The sequence below is a fragment of the Fukomys damarensis genome, unplaced genomic scaffold, assembly GCF_012274545.1.
Source record: "Fukomys damarensis isolate Sample0158 unplaced genomic scaffold, DMR_v1.0_HiC HiC_scaffold_30, whole genome shotgun sequence".
In the NCBI taxonomy this organism is placed as follows: domain Eukaryota; kingdom Metazoa; phylum Chordata; class Mammalia; order Rodentia; family Bathyergidae; genus Fukomys; species Fukomys damarensis.
The window spans coordinates 60,161,681-60,180,717 of record NW_022900942.1 but is presented as its reverse complement, the minus strand read 5'-3'; the positions used below and the strand labels follow the sequence as shown (position 1 = coordinate 60,180,717).

The following is a 19,037-nucleotide window of genomic DNA, read 5'->3' as shown; positions in this document are numbered from 1 at the left end:
TACATAGTGAGACCCTGTCTCAAAAAACCAAAAAAAAAAAAAAAAAAAAGTTATTCTCAAGAAGAACTTTTTTGGGGGGTGGGAGGAGGCCTTTGCCCTAGGCCACATCTCCAGAGTTTGAGTCAAGGTCTCCCTAAATCAATAAATTTCCCACTCTGTGCTCAGGTTGTGATCCTCTTGCCTCAGCCTCTCGGAGTATACAGACTACAGGTATGCAACACCATGCCCAGCTACTTCTAATTCTTTTAAGGTAAGAACTTTTCAATTATGTTTTCCATTACATATTTTAGCCTATAAAACTGACAGAATGGAACCAAAATTCACGTAACAAAAGCATCAATTCAGAAACATTAGGACAGCTGCTGTAAAAACAATGGCTCCTCAACACTGAAATAAACTTAGAAAACTTATCTGAAACATAATTTCACATAAAACAACACTGATATAGTTCAATAACTTCTACTAAGATACACTTAAAGCCAGGTACTGTGGCATATGCCTGTAACCCTACTATTTGGGAGGTTGAAGCAGAAAAATCACTAAGTTTGAGATCTGCCAGGGCAATTGCCTATCTCAAAATGTAAAATAAAAAGAGCTGGATATGTCTTAAAACACCCTTGGGTTCAATCAATGCCCAGTATCACACTAAAAAAAAATAATAATAAATAAATAATTTTTGAAATAAATACTAGTAGATACTTAAACTATACTAATGTTCTCATATAACACTAAGCATAAAAATGATATGAATTTTAGCTCAAGAAGCTAGAATTATGTCCCTCTCCCAAGGTCAGGAATTCTGTAGTCACACAGCAGACCAACGTCTCAACAGAAACCATTAAATGGCAAGGCTGGCCCCTAAGGCAAGGGATTACCATTTCAATAGTCTTTGGGTACTGGCAACTTAACTTTGTTTCCCTGGAGGAAAGGGACCACCTAGAATATAATGTGCTCTAATGCCTTCTGTATTCTTTTCCTGATCCTACCAAATCAGCTCTTCTACAGTGAAGGATGTGTGGGCCAGGGATTTAGCTCAGTGGTTCTGCCGCAATGTCCTGAGTTCAATCCCTGGTACTAAATAAATAAATAAATAAATAAAGTGAAGGATGTGGTGTAGGACAGTATTTGTAGGAGTGCTGGAGATCCATCAGAATTACCTGGGAATCTTTTAACAAATATATGACCCTAGGTTTCACCCAAGAAACCTAATCAGATGCTTGGGGCTATGCGGAGAAGCCAGGAGTATGTACAATTAGAAATAGGACAGTAAGGGCCAGGGATATAGCACAAGGTCCTGAGTTCCATCCCAGGTACCTGCCCCCCAAAAAGGAAATAGGACAATAAATAATCCCAATAGACATACTTAGTTTAATGTTAATGATGCCTCTAAATACTTCAAAGATAGCTTAACATATCCTTAAAGGAACAAATGAATCTATTATAAGTTAGGTATTGCCTTCAAATAATTGAATTTTTTAATACAAACTAAAGCTCATTACTAACCTTAAGAACTTTGGCATTTACTGATTCCTTCTCTTTATAAAAAAATCGAACCATCTGAATAGTTAAGTAAGCAGGTAGCCGGCTGATCTTGGACTAAGGAGAGAAAAAGGAAAGAAATCCTTTACATTCAATTATCACACATTTTAATTCCATAATGGTTAAAAAAGTAATTTAAAAGATGGGATAAAAATTAACTGGAAACTTTTCAATGGAATGGTATTCAATTTCCAAAGGAAATATACAACTTACAGATTTGATGTACAAAGCATTTCTTTGCAATGTTGGAGACTGTTTGGTTATTTCTTCCTGAAGTCGCTAAAAAAGTACATTACAGACAACCAAATATTAATTTTAAGATTTTTCTCTGCAATACAGAATCACACTCTAATTCTTTTTAACCAAGTAGTACCACTTACTACACTTGATCTTAGCCAAAAGGCCGAGAAGCGATTAAGTAGTACCACTTACTAAACAACATACAGCATATGTTTGAGTCTGTACCATTGAGAAATAATCCAAATGAAGCCAGTATAGAAAGGTTTTAGATAATGCTCAATTCTTATAAGGTATCAAATAATTTATACTGTTGTGAACTCTTGAGTATCAACAATGTTTCCAGTTTTCAGCTATGACCCAAATGTTGCTCAGACTCCAAGAACTTATACTGCATTTTATATAACTTCACAAAACCTCTGTTGTTCAATTATGGATTATCAGAATACTTAAGGCAGAAACCTTTGTTCTTTATGCTTTATGTACAAAAGGCTTCCAGTATCAATCAAGTATTTTTAAAATCTAAGAAGCCATCATACAATTCTCTGTTAACTAATGGATCCCAGGAAGCATTTAGCCATTATTCCTGTCTTAACTTTTATGATCTCTATTCCACTTCTGACAACCTGTGTCACTGTGCAAGACATTAATCATTTGTTAAAGGTGGCAGTAAAAGTGCCAATGTCAGAAATACATGAGTTCCTATACGTAGAAAACCTGGGAAACTATTTGGTGTATAGTTCATATTGAAAAAAGACTGGCTACTATTTCCAGTGTTTTATATATATATATATACATTATGTGATCATAAAACCTACCACTACTACATTAAAAGGAAACCTGAATTAAAACAGCACTGATAATATTTAAACATGCTATACTTGTAATAATGTTTTTGAAATGTAATTTTGGGGGAGCAAGTGTTGAGACAGGTTCTCACTATGTAGTTCAGGCTGGCCTCAAACTCTTAAAATTAAGAGTCCCTTTTACCTCAGCCTTCCAAGTGCTAGCACTGCAGGCGTGCACCACCATGCCTAACTTTTAAAGTTTACTTTTTAAAATTATAATCACATTTAGCCAAGTTTATTCAGCAACAAAAGAGGAGTGCAACACAGCAAAATTACTCAAGAATAATCAGAATGATTTAAAAAAACTCAAAATTTTATAAAAGAAATAAATAGATCTATGAACATGTCTTTCAAGAAAAGTACAGCTGGTGTGATGTCCTCATCAGTGATGTAACACCTGCTATCACCAAACCACTATCATGCAGACCAGTGGGGTTGAAGCTACAGTACGTGTCACACAGTGGACTGTTTGGGTCACTGAAAGCTCTAGAAGGTTCGCCAACACTGATCTAGACCTTCCAATTATATTTAGTGTTCCATAATTTATAAAGAAAATATGATCCTGGAGAGCTCCTGCCAAAGCATTTCATTCTGCACTCTCCAATTTACACTTACACATACTTTTTGATGCCTTGATACTAATAATCACAATTTACAAAACCATGTTTGTTAACAATGCTCTTGTCTAAGAAATGAGATTCTGAGGTTTCATTTCTGAATATATAGCTGTTTCTTGCTCTTCACAGTAGCTATGTTCTATTCTGTAAGATCGTCCTGAGCATGAATGAATCCTGAACCACTTGCCCTGGGTTCCTGTGAGCTCTGATCACAACCTTTCCATCAACAATAAATCCATAACCTTGCTGCATGTGTTTCTGTTTGAAGACATTTCATTTCATATATTGGGCTGATTCATTAACACTGAACATAGAGCCAACAGCACAGTAACCGTGCCCAGATGAAGCTTCTCTACTCATGTGCTTCTCGGTTAAGGCATATTACAGCCTTCCCGTAATGTAGAACACAACAGAGAACTTGAGCACCTTGGGTGAGGGTCATTTGAAACACTAAATCACCGACAAAACACATTAGCAACAAAAAGACAAGGAATCAAAACTACCGCAGAGCAATCAGTCTGACCTCAGCTAGGACTGCAGGTGTGCCTGTCAACTCAGAACCTGCACTGCTCTGCAACACGTCCACACTGACAGTGGGGCTATCAGCACTAAGTGTGGTCCTTAGGGCACAAACATTAGCAAGCAGTTGTATCTGTACATGTGGAATCCACAAATAATGAAAACAGACCCAGTGTGTCCTTACCAATTTAAGTCCTGTAAAAAGATACTTGACTTCCTGATTAATAAAACAGCTAAGCTGCAGCTGATTTTCCTTTCCTTTGGTGACTTCTTCTTCTTCAGATTCTGTACATTTCATGCTTTGCAAAATAAGATAAGGAATGCCAACAACAGGTATTTCTTACATAATTTTTGATATAATAAATACCCCAATGCTATTCAAGTAATAATCGTTCACTGGTATTTAAAATATATTGTTCCCAACAGAGAATCACACTTCAACATAAGTATAAATCTTCACTGCTCTCTAACAACTCTATAAAGAATGAGTTCATTAAAATTCAACAAACACTCAGCAATATAAGTTGATACCAAAGAAAATAAACAGAAATCTCTTCCAAGTTTCCACTCACAACCTAGAAAATACATCTTCCTTGAATTAATGTGTGATGACTTGGAATATTCCTATGCTTGCAATTTAATTGATATTCTTCATTCCATACAGTTAAAAATGAACTCTCTATGATACTAATGAGGTAGATTCTACTAGGGATATTCTTAGGAAAAAATACCAAGTATTATTATGACATACATATTTATCTAAACTTCATGAATGCTCCAATGGGTGTATTTTTAGTAACTCCTAATTTCTGCTATCATTTTCTAGGCATAAAAATCGCTAAAGAGTTTTTCTTCTTCTATCCCACCACATGCCAACCAGCCAACTCTGCTGTTTACGCTGACTTATTTCTTTAAGTTATGAATATAGTCTAGACAAATTGTGACTCATAAGGATACGTAGTTTCAAACTCAACACCAAAGAACTGATCAATTAGACTTTTCTTTTTAGTAGGTGTCACTACTGATGCAGATGAAGAATCTGTCTGCAAAAAAATGAAAATGAAATTAAAATTCCATGAGCTGGGGATTTAGCTCAGTGATGCCACTGCCTGCCTTGTAAATGCAAGGTCTAGACCCCTGGTACAAAAAAAAAAAATTCCAGCCTTACTCTATATAAATATTAATATATTTTCTTCACAAGCCAGTCCAGAAGTACACATTTAAGATTTTTTAAATGTAGTTCTTTTCTGTGAAATCCATTTACAATTCAAAAACACTAGTACAAGATTACAGATGCTCAACAAAATTGATAAAGTGTAATAAATAATGCTAAATATCCCATGCAAGCTATTAGATTCCAACTATAGATTGCATATACAAAGTATCCAAACAGATGTCTAGTGATTAAGATGAATTTATTTCCAGAATGTCTGGGGCAGAAAACAAACACCAGCAAGAGAACAGTGCAGTGAAAGTCCACGATCACAGGTCTACTCTGATTACCTCTTTAACAGAATCGTCCTCTATGGCTTCCAGCTTCTGCTGAAGCACTCGCATCATCTGTATCCAACATTCATTAGCATCCTGCAAAATGTAAACAGTATCAGAGTAAGGTGGCAGTGACAGTGGCAGATCTATAAATCCTTCCAAAATAATTGCTGTTTGCTTAGGGGAGAAAGATGTTTTCTCCTTCAAAAATACTCAAGCAAATTTAGTATTAAAAGATCTTTAAAAAATTAAGAATTTCAGAATAAGAGCCGGGCGTGGTGGCGCACTCCTGTGATCCCAGCACTCAGGAGGCTGAGGCAGGAGGATCACTGTGAGTTCAAGACCAGCCTGGGCTACATAGTGAGTTCCAGGTCAGTCTCAACTACATAGTGAGACCCTGTCTCAAAAAATCAAAAAACAAAACAAACAAAAAAAGAATTTCAGAATAGCAATTCATTCATTCACTAGACACTGTGCTACACTGTGATAGGCATTTGGAATAGTGGGAAAAATTCTAATGGGAACATAGATACACAAAAATATAAATTCAGAGATAAGGACTGTAAAGAAAAAAAGCAGTAGTTAGGGAGCTAAGAGCAATGAAAGTAGCATGTGATATGAAGACAATGTCCCAGAGGCACCGGGGGTGAGGGGATTAGGACAGCACAGAAAATCACTACGTGGTACTAACCAAGGGCCCAATAAAATCTTATTTTTGCTTCTTTTTTTTTTGGTACCCGGGATCGAACTCAGGCCCTTGTGCTTGGGAGGCAGGTGCCGAATGACTGAGCTAAGTCCCCGGCCCTTATTTTCACTTCTTTATTGCGGGGGGGGGTGTGTTTCATGCTGGACATTGAACCCAGGACCTACACTGCTAAGCCCTTACCACTGAGCTACACCCCTAACCCCTATTTCCTTTTTTGCCCCCTCTGGTTCTGGGGTCTGACCCCAGGGCCTTCACACTGAACTCTATCCCCAGTCCTTTTTATTCTGAGACACGGTCTTGCTAAGTTATCAAGCTGCCCAGGCTGAGCTCGAATCTGTCCTTCTCCTGTCTCAGCCTCCCAGAAGGCTGGGATTACAGGCATGCACCACCATATGCAGCTCCTATTCACATCTTTAAAGACACTGGGTGCTGTGTGGAGAAATGCTGCTGAGGAGCTAAAGTAAGCAGGACAATCAGTTCACTGACTACTGCCTGACTCCAGGCAAGAAACAGTGGTGGTATAAGAGCAGACTGATTTTTGTTATTTCCAAATATATTCCAGTAAGTATGGTCAGTGCAAGAAACCTATATTTTACATTTACAAAGGAAAAAATACTCATCCTGATTACCTGTTGAAGATACTGTCCTTGTTCACCTTTCTCAGCAAACTGTGGGAAAGCCATGTGTAAAAACTGCAGTAGAATAATAGGTGGAATACTAGAAGAAGTTTTATCCATGGACTCAAACAAATCTCTAAGGGCTTAAAAACAAAGCAAACATTGCCTTAGAAAAAGTGACATATTCAATACATGCACTGCAAACACTTAATTCTTAAATACAGGACAAAAACCCGACGGGGATTTAGCTTGTGGTTCTGATGCCTGCCTTGCAAGCACAAGGACCCGAGTTCGATCCCCGGTACCAAAAAATAAAATAAATAAATGAATAAACAAAACAAAAACCTAATTTAACTACATTTAAGTGAATCTACAGTTTCTCAATGTTGGACTCTTAATAAGAAAAAGTAAAATATCCATTTTTAAATCTGAACTCAACAGAAGATCTTATAAAGCAATCACTAGCTATAAACAACTTTGGGGCTCTGCGCTGCTCTGTCCTTGACAGCCTTTGTCTTCCCAAACAAAGCAGCTATTAATTCAAAACCGAGAACACATAACCTCTGTACACAGATCAGACGGACACGATGTCACTGTTCTGCCACTCTGCCGCTGTCAGGCCATCAGTCCCCGCTCCCGACTTACCTTATACCCACAGCTGGATCCTATCTACTGCCGGCTCCTTAAACACACTCCCAACTCTACCTCACAGTGAGCACCAAAACCAGTTGGCCTTCTTGAAAGTTTTCCCCCTGCTGGCTCCTCCCACCAGCCTGGACCAAGCTGTGCTCACCTCTGCTGACTTCAGCTACTACTGCTCACCCCACTTCATGTACAGCAAAACACTACCTTATTTTACGTTAAAATCTAAGGTGGGAAATGTCCCGCATCACTATTCGGGAATCAACAAAATGTTCCTGAATAAAAAAACAAAAACAAAAACAAAAAAACTCAATACAATAATTAAGAAATATTTAAAGAGAAATCTAAAATTTGAGAAACCCTTAATTTTAATAAAATTTTAAAGTACAAAGTACACAATACTCAAAAAATCCTGTATGATTACTACTTCCTATATACCATCAACAGAGAATCTTGAAGGTTATGTCTTTAGTCTGAATGAAAAGGTGAACAAACATAATCTAGACTAAAAGACTACGGAGACAACTAACTGCTGCTATGTATGATCCTAAATTAGATCCTGAAGAAAAGGAGAGAATGTCACGGGCAGTAGTGAATAAAGTCTCTATTTCAGAATACTAAATTTAATACTGTTCCAACTTCCAGATTTTAAAAATTGATGACCATCTTATTGTCAGAATGATGCCTTTATTCTTAGGAAATAACAGCGAATACTCAGGAGGGAAAGACATGATACATGCCACTTTACTCTAAAATGATTCTGAACAGAACTGCATTATAAGGGCCAGGGATTCAGCTCAGTGGTTCCACCGCCTGCCTTGCAAGTGCAGGTCCTGAGTTCAATCCCCGGCACAAAAATAAATAAATAAATAGAGAGAAAGAGAGAGAGAACTGATGAATTATAGAAAAATAAAAACACAAACATGCTTTTTAAAAAACTACTGGTGACTTCATGCAACTTTTTGGTAAATTGAAATTTATTTTTTAAAAGTTATAACGAAGCAAAAATCTGAACCACAGTATTTCCCTCCCACCAATATTATTAACCTGATGAAATGCTGAGTTACTGGTAAACAGCAAAAAATCAAATGAACTGTAAATAAGTGGCCATACTTTCTCATTAATAATTTCAACAAATAAAGACACTTTCAGGAAAAAGGGTTAGAGTAAAATATAACTAAATAATGCTAAGAAAACCTACTGCTGGTTGCACTGAAAATTAATGGCTGACCACAATGAGATAACACCCTACACCCCTAAGGTGGCTGTATAAAAAAGACTTACAATATTAAGTGTTGATAAGGATGCAAAAAATGAGATCCTTCAACACAACATCACTGGATGAGATGTAACATGGTATATTTCCTTGGGCTATAGTTTGGCAACTTCCTCAAAAAGGTTAAACATAAAATTACTATATGACCCAGCAATTCCACTCCTAGACATACACCCAAGAGAACAGAAAACATTCGTGCACATAAAGACTAGTATACCAGTGTTAGCAGTATTTGTAACTGTCAAAATGGAGAAAACCCAATGTCCATCACTGATGAAAGGGCAAATGCTATGTGGCATGACCACACCACGGAAGCTATCTGGTGATAACACAGAATGAAGTACTGATGATACAGGCTACTGGGACAGGACAGAAGGTAGTCACAAAAGACCACAACACTGTATAATTCTATTTACATCAAAAGGTTAGAACAGGCCGGGCGTGGTGGTGCACACCTGTAATCCCAGCACGTGGGAGGCTGAGGCAGGAGGATCACTGTGAGTTCGAGACCAGCCTGGGCTGCATAGTGAGTTCCAGGTCAGTCTCAACTACATAGTGAGACCCTGTCTCAAAAAAACAATAAAAAAAAAAAAAACCAAAGAGGTTAGAATAAGCAAGCCTATAAGACAGAAAAAGATCAGTGTTTGAGATAGAAGAGGGAGTGGAGAGGAGGAAAAAAGATTACTACTCAATGTTATGGACTTGTGTTATGCAGTCAGGGCTTTTCCCTTTCTTTTTGTGTTGCCAGTGAACCCAGGACTCTACCACTTAGCTATATCCCAGCCCACTTAAGTTGGTTTTTGAAGTGATTTTCGTCAAAATGTCCTAAAATTAACTGTGAATGCACCAGAAAGAAGAAATTTTTGTACACCTCAAATGGGTGAATTATATGGCATATGAATTACATTTCAATAAAGCTGTTGGAAAAAAACAATAAAAAACCCTACTAATGGGCCAGGAATTTAGCTCAGTGGTTCCGCAGCCTAAGTCGCAAGCCCAAGGACCCAAGTTTGATCCCGGGTACCAAAAAGCAAACAAACAAACAGACCTACCAATCAAGTCCAATGATTTAATAGAGTGCTCATTTGTAATTACTGTCCAAAATTCTTCTCATGTAATAAAGAAACAAGTTATTTCTACCCTTAAAGAATTTCTACAGTTGGAAATGTGGCTTACAAGTACAGTGCTTACCTAACAATCACAAGACCCTGGGTTTGATCCCTAGCATCACAAAAAAAGAATTTCTCCTTCTCCTCTGACAGTCCTTCTTAACAACCACTAAGACTTAAGATGATCACATCAATCATGACAAAACTTACTTCTACCTATCCCCCAAATTATTCCCCAAAGAACCTGAAACCAAACTGTAATTCAAAACATCCAAAGATCACTTTTCAAAAAGAATATCCACTATTGGCTTAGAATTTAGATAATACAATAATTTCCAAGTTATTCCATGTAAACATAAATGAGATATTGCACAAAAAATTTTATAAATTGAAGGTAATGAACAGATAGATTAGAATGAAAAATAACATTTATTGACTATCATCCCCCACCCCTAAAGCAGTGTTTTAATTTACTGACCTGCAGTAATATACTGTGCTGAAGCCATTTCCCCTGATGCTCTCAAGGCACCTGCATACCTGGGAAAGCGAAGGCAGAATTAACAGTATTACATTCATTCTGAAACTCAAAAATAACCTAAAAGAGCTGGGCGTGGTGGCGCATGCCTGTAATCCCAGCACTTGGGAGGCTGAGGCAGAAGGATCACTGTGAGTTCAAGATCAGCCTGGGCTACATAGTGAGTTCCAGGGCAGTCTCAACCACACAGTGAGACCCTGTCTCAAAACAACAAACAAACAAAAAAAAAATCTAAAAGAGCTTCCAATACCCTCAAACCCAAGTTTCTCAGAGTTACTGTTCTCTTCTGCTTCTGTTCATTTAAAGCATTATACACAGATTAGAAAAAGAATGCTTAAATCAAAATCATATACCTATTGGGGCCAGGGATTTAGCTCAGTGGTAACACACTTCCTCAATCCCTCGTACCAAAAAAAAATCACGCACCCGTATTTAGCACTAGCTCCCTGTTATGACATTAAGTTACCTAAGTTTCAAGTTGGTTTGCCCACCTCTAACATGTGGGTTTATATTAAAGGATTTCTAAACTCTATTGTCAGCTTTTCGATGTTCAGTTGGTTTACAAGAGTACAGGACTCATCATCCAAGGAAATAAAACACAGTGCTGCAGCAGAACCTTAGGATACGAGATCAGAAATGACCACTCGTAACACAGAGGGGAAGGACAGAGAGCACTTGCTGTGGGGGAAACTGTGCTTGTGTGCAACACCGACAGCACCCAACACCACAGGAACTACAAACAGAACCATTGACCAGAACCCAGATCATCTCAAACGCTGATGCATACACACAACACTGCTGCTGAGTAAAAGAAGCCAGAACCACCCCAAAGCACATCCTGCATGATTGTGTTTAAGTTCCAGAATGTGGAAGGGATGAAGATTAAATGAGAAAAAGTTTAAGAACACTTTCCCAGAAAAGCTTTATATAAGGTGTGATCCAAATATACAATGAACATTTAAATTTTTTAAATTTGCGACAGCCAGGCATGGTGACACTGGACTGTAATCCCAGCACCAAGGAGGCTGAGGTCAGAAGACTGCCAAAAGTTTCAGGCAACCTGGGCCACCTAGTAAGCTCAAGGCCAGCCTGAACTACACAGTGAGGCCCTGACTCAGAAAACCTAAAAAGAGCCAAGGATGATGGTGCATGCACTGACACTTATACTGCATAACATAATAACCTTGAAATATGTTAAGTCAAAGAAGGCAGTCAGAAGGTCAAAGACTGTATGGTTCCATTCACACAAAATGTCCAGAATGGGCACATATGTAAGACAGGAAGAACACTAATTGTTGCTTAAAGCTGGAGGTGCATGAAAGGATACGAGAAGTGACTGCCAATGAGTAAGAGGTTATTTTGAGGCCTCTAAATATAGATGTGATAATTGTACAACCTTTCAGTAAAAATCACTAACCACTTTAAAAGGATCAATCAGTATGATAAATGACTATCTCAATAAAGATGTTAAAACCAAAACAATGCTGCTCACACAAATGTGAACCTCCCTTACACAACCAAGGTCTGAACCATTTCTCTCCAGACTTACCTTTTAAGGGCATCTTTCAGTTCAGGCACAGAACGAATACACTGGACTGTAGCATTCATGTAACAAGTATTACCAAGGTTTGTCAATCCACATGGCAATTCCATCTGATAAAAAAAAAAAATCAATTCACTTTTACAAAATGACATGAGGTATATAATCACTTAACTCCACATTCTGAATCAAATACCACTAACCAGCTCCTCCCAATTTAGTCTACCTTCACTCTATACTGGTGTTTTATTTCCTGACAAACCATTTTTACTTGCATTGTGCTGGCCATTCTGTCTGAGTTCTTCTCTTGAAAATAAGATAATAACCGTATCAATCCTGACTCTTTTACAGGTTTATCAATAAAACAGGAGCTAGGCATGGTGGCACAAGCTGGGCATGTATGCCTGTAATCCCAGCACTCGGGAGGCTGAGGCAGGAAGACTGCTGTAAGTTTGAGACCAGACTGGGCTACATAGTGAGTTCCAGGTCCATCTCAATTACACAGTGAAACAAAAAAAAAAAGAAAGAAAGAAAATAGGGCAGTAGTAGCCAGTTATGGTGGCACAGGCCTATGACCCCAGCACTCAGGAGGCTAATGGAGGAGGATCACCACACATTCAAGGCCAGCTACACAGTGAGTTCAAACTCACAAAGCGCAGTGAATGACAAACATGAGACTCTGTCTCAAAAAAGGGTCAGCAAAACAATGAACAGAAATGCTTAAAAAAAATGACATTATAAATGCTAAGTGTTAATAAATAAATAAAATATTTGATACATCTGTGTTGGCCAATTTCTGAACTGATTTTTCATTACATTCAGAATAGCAGCTGGGACGCAGCTCAGTGGTAGAGCTCTTGCCCAGCACACACAACATCCTGGGTCTGAGCCCTAGCATCATAAAATGAAAAATATATTCAAGATAAACTATATATAATTAACATGAAAGGTTTCAGCCAGGTATGATAGCACAAAACTGGAATGCCAGGCAGGAGAATCACTCCAACTCTGAGGCCAGGCTGGACTACACAGAAAGTTAAAAGCCAGCCTGGAGTAATAACTAGAATCTGTCTCCAAACAAACACACAAATAAGCAAAAAAAATCTTATTTACTGCTAAAACACATACATCTTAATGTTAGGGATTAAATGAGAACACGTAGATGGCTGCTTCCTGAACAACATCTGAATAACTACAGTGCAAAAGTAGAGATCAAAACACAAAATGGGCTATGTCTTACAGCAGAAGCTAACTGTTCTTCTGTCATGTCCTCAACGAAGACAGTTTTAGCTGCAGGTTCCTCCGGAAGAGCATCTGCTGACCCCATCATTAGTAAAGTCATCCCCTGTTATATATATACAAAAATTTAATTTCATGGAAATTCTCTAGAGTTAATTATGTTTATATCCAATAAAAAAAGAGAAATATAAAGGACACATATTTTATTGGCAAAAAAGGTCTCTCTGTGGAAAGTAGATTCCAGTTACTAACAGCTGGTGATATAATGAGAGAGTAACTTTGTCTGATAATGTTCTACAATGAGATTGTGAAGTTACACAACTCTGTAAATAAACTACTAAAAATCAATGAATTCTTCAAAAAAAAAAGCTTTGAGGAGGCTGCTCAAGGCTAGAGGTCACTTGTTTATCTACAAATGAGCACAAAGAAATTAGAGTGATGAAAGTTCTAAATTTTGATTATGGTGGTGATTATACAACTGTATAAAATTAGCTATATTAATTAAATTTTACATAAGAAACAGCTCAGTTTTATCCTCCATAAAATTATACCTGAATAAACACAAAGAAAAAACAAATAAAATACTGCTAATATTTCGCACACTGGAGTGGGAGGGAATTCTTTCAATGATCATTAAAATTCAGTGGCATATTTTCTCCTCACAACAAACTAAAAGTAATAAAATTCTTTCTATAAAGCCTATTATGTAACAACTATTTATATTGAATGCAAATATTTTCACAGCACTGAAGTCTGCTTTACTAGAAAACATTAAATCAAACAATAAATCAGTGCAAAATATTCAACTTCAGAATTCTACACATTAAATGCACAAACTCAGGTGTAAACATTCCATACAACAGATAAACAATGAAGACACTGTAGTATTTTTTTTTTGAGACAGGGTCTCACTACGTAGTTTAGACTGACCTGGAACTCACTATGTAGCCCAGGCTCGCCTTGAACTCACAGCGATCCTCCTGCCACAGCCTCTGAGTGCTGGAATTACAGGCGTGCGCCACCACACCCGGCAAGACACTGTAGTCTTGCTATCTGAACAACAGTGTACTCTCTTACTCAGTAGATGAAAGACATGAACAGATGAGACAAAGAAAGTAATTCCAGAAGTGGAAGTTTAAAGTAACAGCAGCAACAAAACAGGGAAGAAAATAAGAGCCAGAGAAAAATTTTCAAATACCCAAATGAGGATGGAAAATCAGGAAATTAGAAAAGTCAACAAATTCAGTCTTAAGAATGCCTGTGTTGAATCCAATACCTGCATTCTATACTTTTTATTTTTCCATAGACTTTTTATGACAATAGCAAAGCAGTACTAAGTCACTAAACAGTCCAGTCTTTTTCTAAAGGCAATGGTCTCAAATATCAAATATTTAAAGAATAATACCAGCAATAACTAGCTAGAAACACAGAGAAATGAATACCAACAAACATCAAGAATAAATATAACAAAAAATATGTAATACTTCAATAAGAAAATTATTAACTTTATTTAGAGATGCTAAGAAAAAAACACAAAACCTAACACAAGTATAGAAGCACATACCTGTAATGCCACCTACTCAAAAGGCTGAGGTAGGAACATCACCAATTCCAGTCCAGCTTAGACAACTTAGCAAGACTCTGCCATTAAATTTTTTTTTTTTTTTGGTACCAGGGATCGAACTCGGGTCCTTGTGCTTGCAAGGCAGGCAGCGGAACCACTGAGCTAAATCCCCAGCCTAAAAAAATTTTTTTGAGACAGCTCTAGCTTTGTAGTTTAGCCTGGCCTTGAACTCACTAAGTAGCCCAGGCTGACCTCACTCATGGAAACCCTCCTGCTTCAGCCTCCCAAGTGCTAGGATTACAGCTGTTCACCACCGTATCAAACACAAAATAAAAATTTTAAAAAAGGCTAGGGATGTAGCTCAGCAGCGTGAGGCCCTGGATTTAATGGGGGTGGAGGGGTTAAATAGTAAAAGGACATGACAGGATTATGACCTGGAAAAATTAAGTTACTGAAAAGATATCATAAATTTAATGAAATTCCTTTTTTAAACTTTACAAACTGATTAAACATAGTGAATTTATATCCATGACAATAGCAAGAAATTTCTGAGGAAGAACAAGGAAATCAGCTGAGCATGGTGGCACACATCTGTGATTCCCAGCATTGTGGAAAGCCAAGGCAGGAAGACCACAACTTCAAGGCCAGCCTGAACAACTTGGTCTCAGAATTAAAGGATGGGGGAGGGAAAAGTGCTGGGGCTGCAGCTCAGTATGCACAACCTGAGTTCAACCTCCCACACCACAGAACAAAACAAACACCTTTTTGCGGGGGTGGTGATTCAGGGTACAGAGAAGAAGGGAAGGAGGGAAAAGAGAAGGAGAAAAAAGAGAAGCAGCATCAGCAGCTGCCACCACTACCAGGCTCAATAGTACAAACCCAGGTACTCAGAGGAAATGAAGCAAGAGGATCACAAGTATGTGGCCTGCCTGGGCAACTCAGCAAGATACTGTCTCAAAATAAAAATAAAAAAGGGCTGGAGGGCAGAGGATTTAGCTCAATGGTACGACTGCCTGTCTCAAAAGCACAAGGTCCGGAGTTCAATTCCCAGTACAAAAAAAAAAAAAGGGGGAGCTGAGGATGTATTTCAGAGTTAGTGTACCTCTGAGTTCAATCCACAGTAACCCCCCAAAAAAAATCCACAGTACAAAATTGACACGAAATACTTAACAGCAGATTATATATTGTCTTCAAGCAAATATGGAACATTAAACAAATGTGTAGGCCATAAGTATCAAGGGCTAGGGATTTAGCTCAGGGGTGCCACCACCTGCCTCAAAAGCTTAAGGTCCCTAGTTTGATCCCCAGTACCAAGGAAGGAAAAAAGTATTAATACATTTGAAAGGACTAAAATAACATCGAGTATTCTATATGATTACAAGAGAATCAAGTCAGAAATGAATGTTTCTAGCTGGGCGTGGTGGCAGTGCACACTTGTAATCCCAGCATTTGGAAGGCTGAGGCAGGAGGATCTCCTTGAGTTTGAAGCCAGCGTATTGAGACCCTGCCTCAAAACACCAAAAAAAAGAAATCGAAAAAAGAAAAAGGAAAAGAAATAAAAACAAAAAACAAAGAAATGAATGTCTCCAGAAAAAGCTCTAAAGAATTGGAAATTCAACAATCTACTTCTAAACAACACAAGTCAAAAAAGAAATCAAAAGGTAAATTAGAAAATTATTTTAATTGCACAATAACAAAATCACAACATACCAAAAGTTTATGGGTACAGTTTGAAGTACTTGAAGAGAATTTAACAATTTTAAATGTCAGAGAGGAAAAGTAAAGTTTTAAGAGCGAATATCAATACAACAGAAAATGAGAAACAATATAAAACCAACAAAGTACTGAAAAGGTTTATCGATAGATCCTTAGCAACACTGATCAAAACACAATTAGCAAAAATATATAGTATCTTACTAAATACCAAGAATGAGAAGAAATATAAATGAAGATGCTACAGATACTAAAGCCCGGCCTGGTGGGGGCGTGGTGCCGCATGCCTATAATCCCAGCACTCTGGGAGGCTGAGGCAGGAGGACTGCTGTGAGTTGAGACCAGTCTGGGCTACATAGTGAGTACCAGGTCAGTCTCAACTACATAGCGAGACCCTGTCTCAAAAAACCAAAACAAAACAAAACAAGATGCTATAGATACTAAAAGATAATTAGTGAATATTTTGGGCATTATGCCAATTAATTCACCACAAGTGAAATAAATTCCTTGAAAGATCAAAATCCTAAGAAGTGTTTTACAAAAAAAAGGAGAAAACCTAAAGCAACAATAAAAATCTGAAAAAGCTCTACATCTATTAAGGAAACTGAATACTGATCAAACAAATCCACATAAAGAAAACTCGGGTCCAGAAAGCATTCAATGGTAACTTATTTCAAATACTTAAAAAAAAAAAAATCAAAACCTTAAATTTACTCAGAAAAGATAATAAATTTTTTCCCAACTTTTGTGTATCCATCATGACCCTGATCACAATATGAAAGTCGTTAGGAAATACAGACTAATAGACCTCATGAATATATATATATATATATGTGCAAATGTCCACTATTCCAACATTATATTGATACTAAAACTGATAGTTTACCATGTATCAAGGCAGTGACAACAAAATGAATAAAAATGACTAATTTTATTAAATCTCAACTTCTGAGTATCTTCCTTTAGATATTCTGTATTAGAAATAAGAAGTGCCCATAAAAACGTGTTGCAATCAGTAAGCAATAATAGTCCTCAGGAAAAGCACATGTGCAACTTAGAGTTGTGGTCTAGGGGCTTTTCTTATGTAATACCAGTTTTATTTAATCCACAAATCATAATTTCTCTGGATGTGGACATTTAGCTTACTTTTCCTCAAAATGAACAAAGTGAGCCTGTCACATAAAGGAAAACAAGTGACAATATTTATAGTTGCCAATGATAAAATTAGAGCATCTATGCGAAATTAGGATTTTTATGTCAGCACACACTTGGCAGCTTTCCAATAAAGATTTTTCTGAGAATGGTAATGATATTAAAGAATGCAATGTTTTTATTGTGTAATGAAATGCACGAACATATATAAGATCTAAACAATTTAGGACACCAGCCTCTTCCAAATGAGCAATATAGGCTATAAAAATCATTTATTTATCAATGTGAAATTCATGCTAACTATAAAGGGGACAAACAGATTTTAGTGTACTGTGGGAATTTAGTCACTAGCATGGTTTCAGAGGATCTACCTTTTATCTATAAACTACCCTGTGAGCTGGGCACAATGGCAGCAGGGTCACAAATTAATCTCTGCAATTTCACATGTCCCCGTGTTATTTTTTTTAAGGGACTGGGAATATATAGTTCAGTGGTAAAGTATCTCTGTACCATTAAATAATAATAATAATAATAATTTCACTCTCATCGATTTCTATTCAAGACTACTAGAAGTCAAGCAAGAAGTTAGGCAAGAAAAAAATCAGAAGTCACTGTTTATCAATTACACCACCAAAATATTAGAAATCATACAGAGAAGTAAAACTGTCATTAGTTGCACAGCATATGGCTATATACATCAAAAACTCAATGGAATCTATAAAAACTACTAGAACTATTAAGAGACCCTGTTACAAAATAAAATAAAAGCCACATGCATGGTGGTGCATGCTTGTGACCCTAACACTCTGGAAAGAGAACCCTATGTTCAAGCCCAGCCTGGGCAACTTAGTGACTCAGTGAGATACAGTCTGAAAAATTTTTAAAAGGCAGGAGTGGAGTCTTAGCTCAGTGTGAGGGCCCTGGGTTCAATCCCTATATTTAAAAAAAAGGGGGAAGGAAAGATTATAGCTTAGTGGTAGAGTACTTGCTAATCTTCATACTGAAAAACTTCAATTCTTCTAGGCTACTAAATAGTCAGGTGTGGTGGCGCATGCCTATAATCCCAGCACTTGGGAGGCTGAGGCAGGAGGATCACTTGAGACCAGCCTGGGCTACATAGTGAGTTCCAGGTCAGTCTCAAGTACATAGTGAGACCCTGCCTCAAAAACAAAACAAAACAAAAAAAAACTAAATAAATGGGGAAGTATATATTCAGGGATTATAATACTCAATACGAAGATTGATTATCTCCATTATATGTAATTGTCAGCAAAATCCCAGGCACCAAACTATACAAACTGACAGACTTAAGACGCGAAGTAAATACAAATGAACAAAAATACTCTTGAAAAATGAGAAAAAGTTGGAGAACTTGTATTATTTCAGAACATTTTTTAAAAGCTTTGGTAATTAATTAAGATCAAGGAAGTAAGAGCTCAAAAACAGACCTACAATTGATAATTTCAAGAAAAACTAAGACAAATGAATGGGAAAAGGAAAGCATTTTCAATATATGGCATGTGAACAACTGGATATATATACAAAAAAAAGCCATTTGGAAATTATTTTGGTGCAATAGGTTACTGCACTACAATAAGTCAATACTTACATTTTTTATTTTGATGTTCCCCCAATCATCATCCTGTTTCAAAGACAAAAAAAAAAAAAAAAAAAAAAAAAATTTAACAATCAGAAA

The 19,037-nt window shown here is 37.1% G+C and overlaps 1 protein-coding gene and 1 pseudogene across 1 annotated transcript in view; both read right to left on the bottom strand.

The window, feature by feature from the left end:
* Usp14 (ubiquitin specific peptidase 14) overlaps positions 1-19,037 on the bottom strand; it is a 32,985-nt gene that overhangs the window by 9,545 nt on the left and 4,403 nt on the right. The window contains exons 2-11 of the mRNA XM_019209694.2: positions 18,951-18,983; positions 12,914-13,018; positions 11,683-11,786; positions 10,077-10,135; positions 6,584-6,714; positions 5,264-5,344; positions 4,718-4,803; positions 3,945-4,059; positions 1,753-1,818; positions 1,504-1,596 (exon numbers count right to left, since the gene is read on the bottom strand). Coding sequence (XP_019065239.2) covers positions 1,504-1,596; positions 1,753-1,818; positions 3,945-4,059; positions 4,718-4,803; positions 5,264-5,344; positions 6,584-6,714; positions 10,077-10,135; positions 11,683-11,786; positions 12,914-13,018; positions 18,951-18,983 — 873 coding nt within the window. The remainder of the gene's footprint in view (positions 1-1,503; positions 1,597-1,752; positions 1,819-3,944; positions 4,060-4,717; positions 4,804-5,263; positions 5,345-6,583; positions 6,715-10,076; positions 10,136-11,682; positions 11,787-12,913; positions 13,019-18,950; positions 18,984-19,037) is intronic.
* Positions 1,822-1,954, bottom strand: LOC117283804 (annotated as a pseudogene).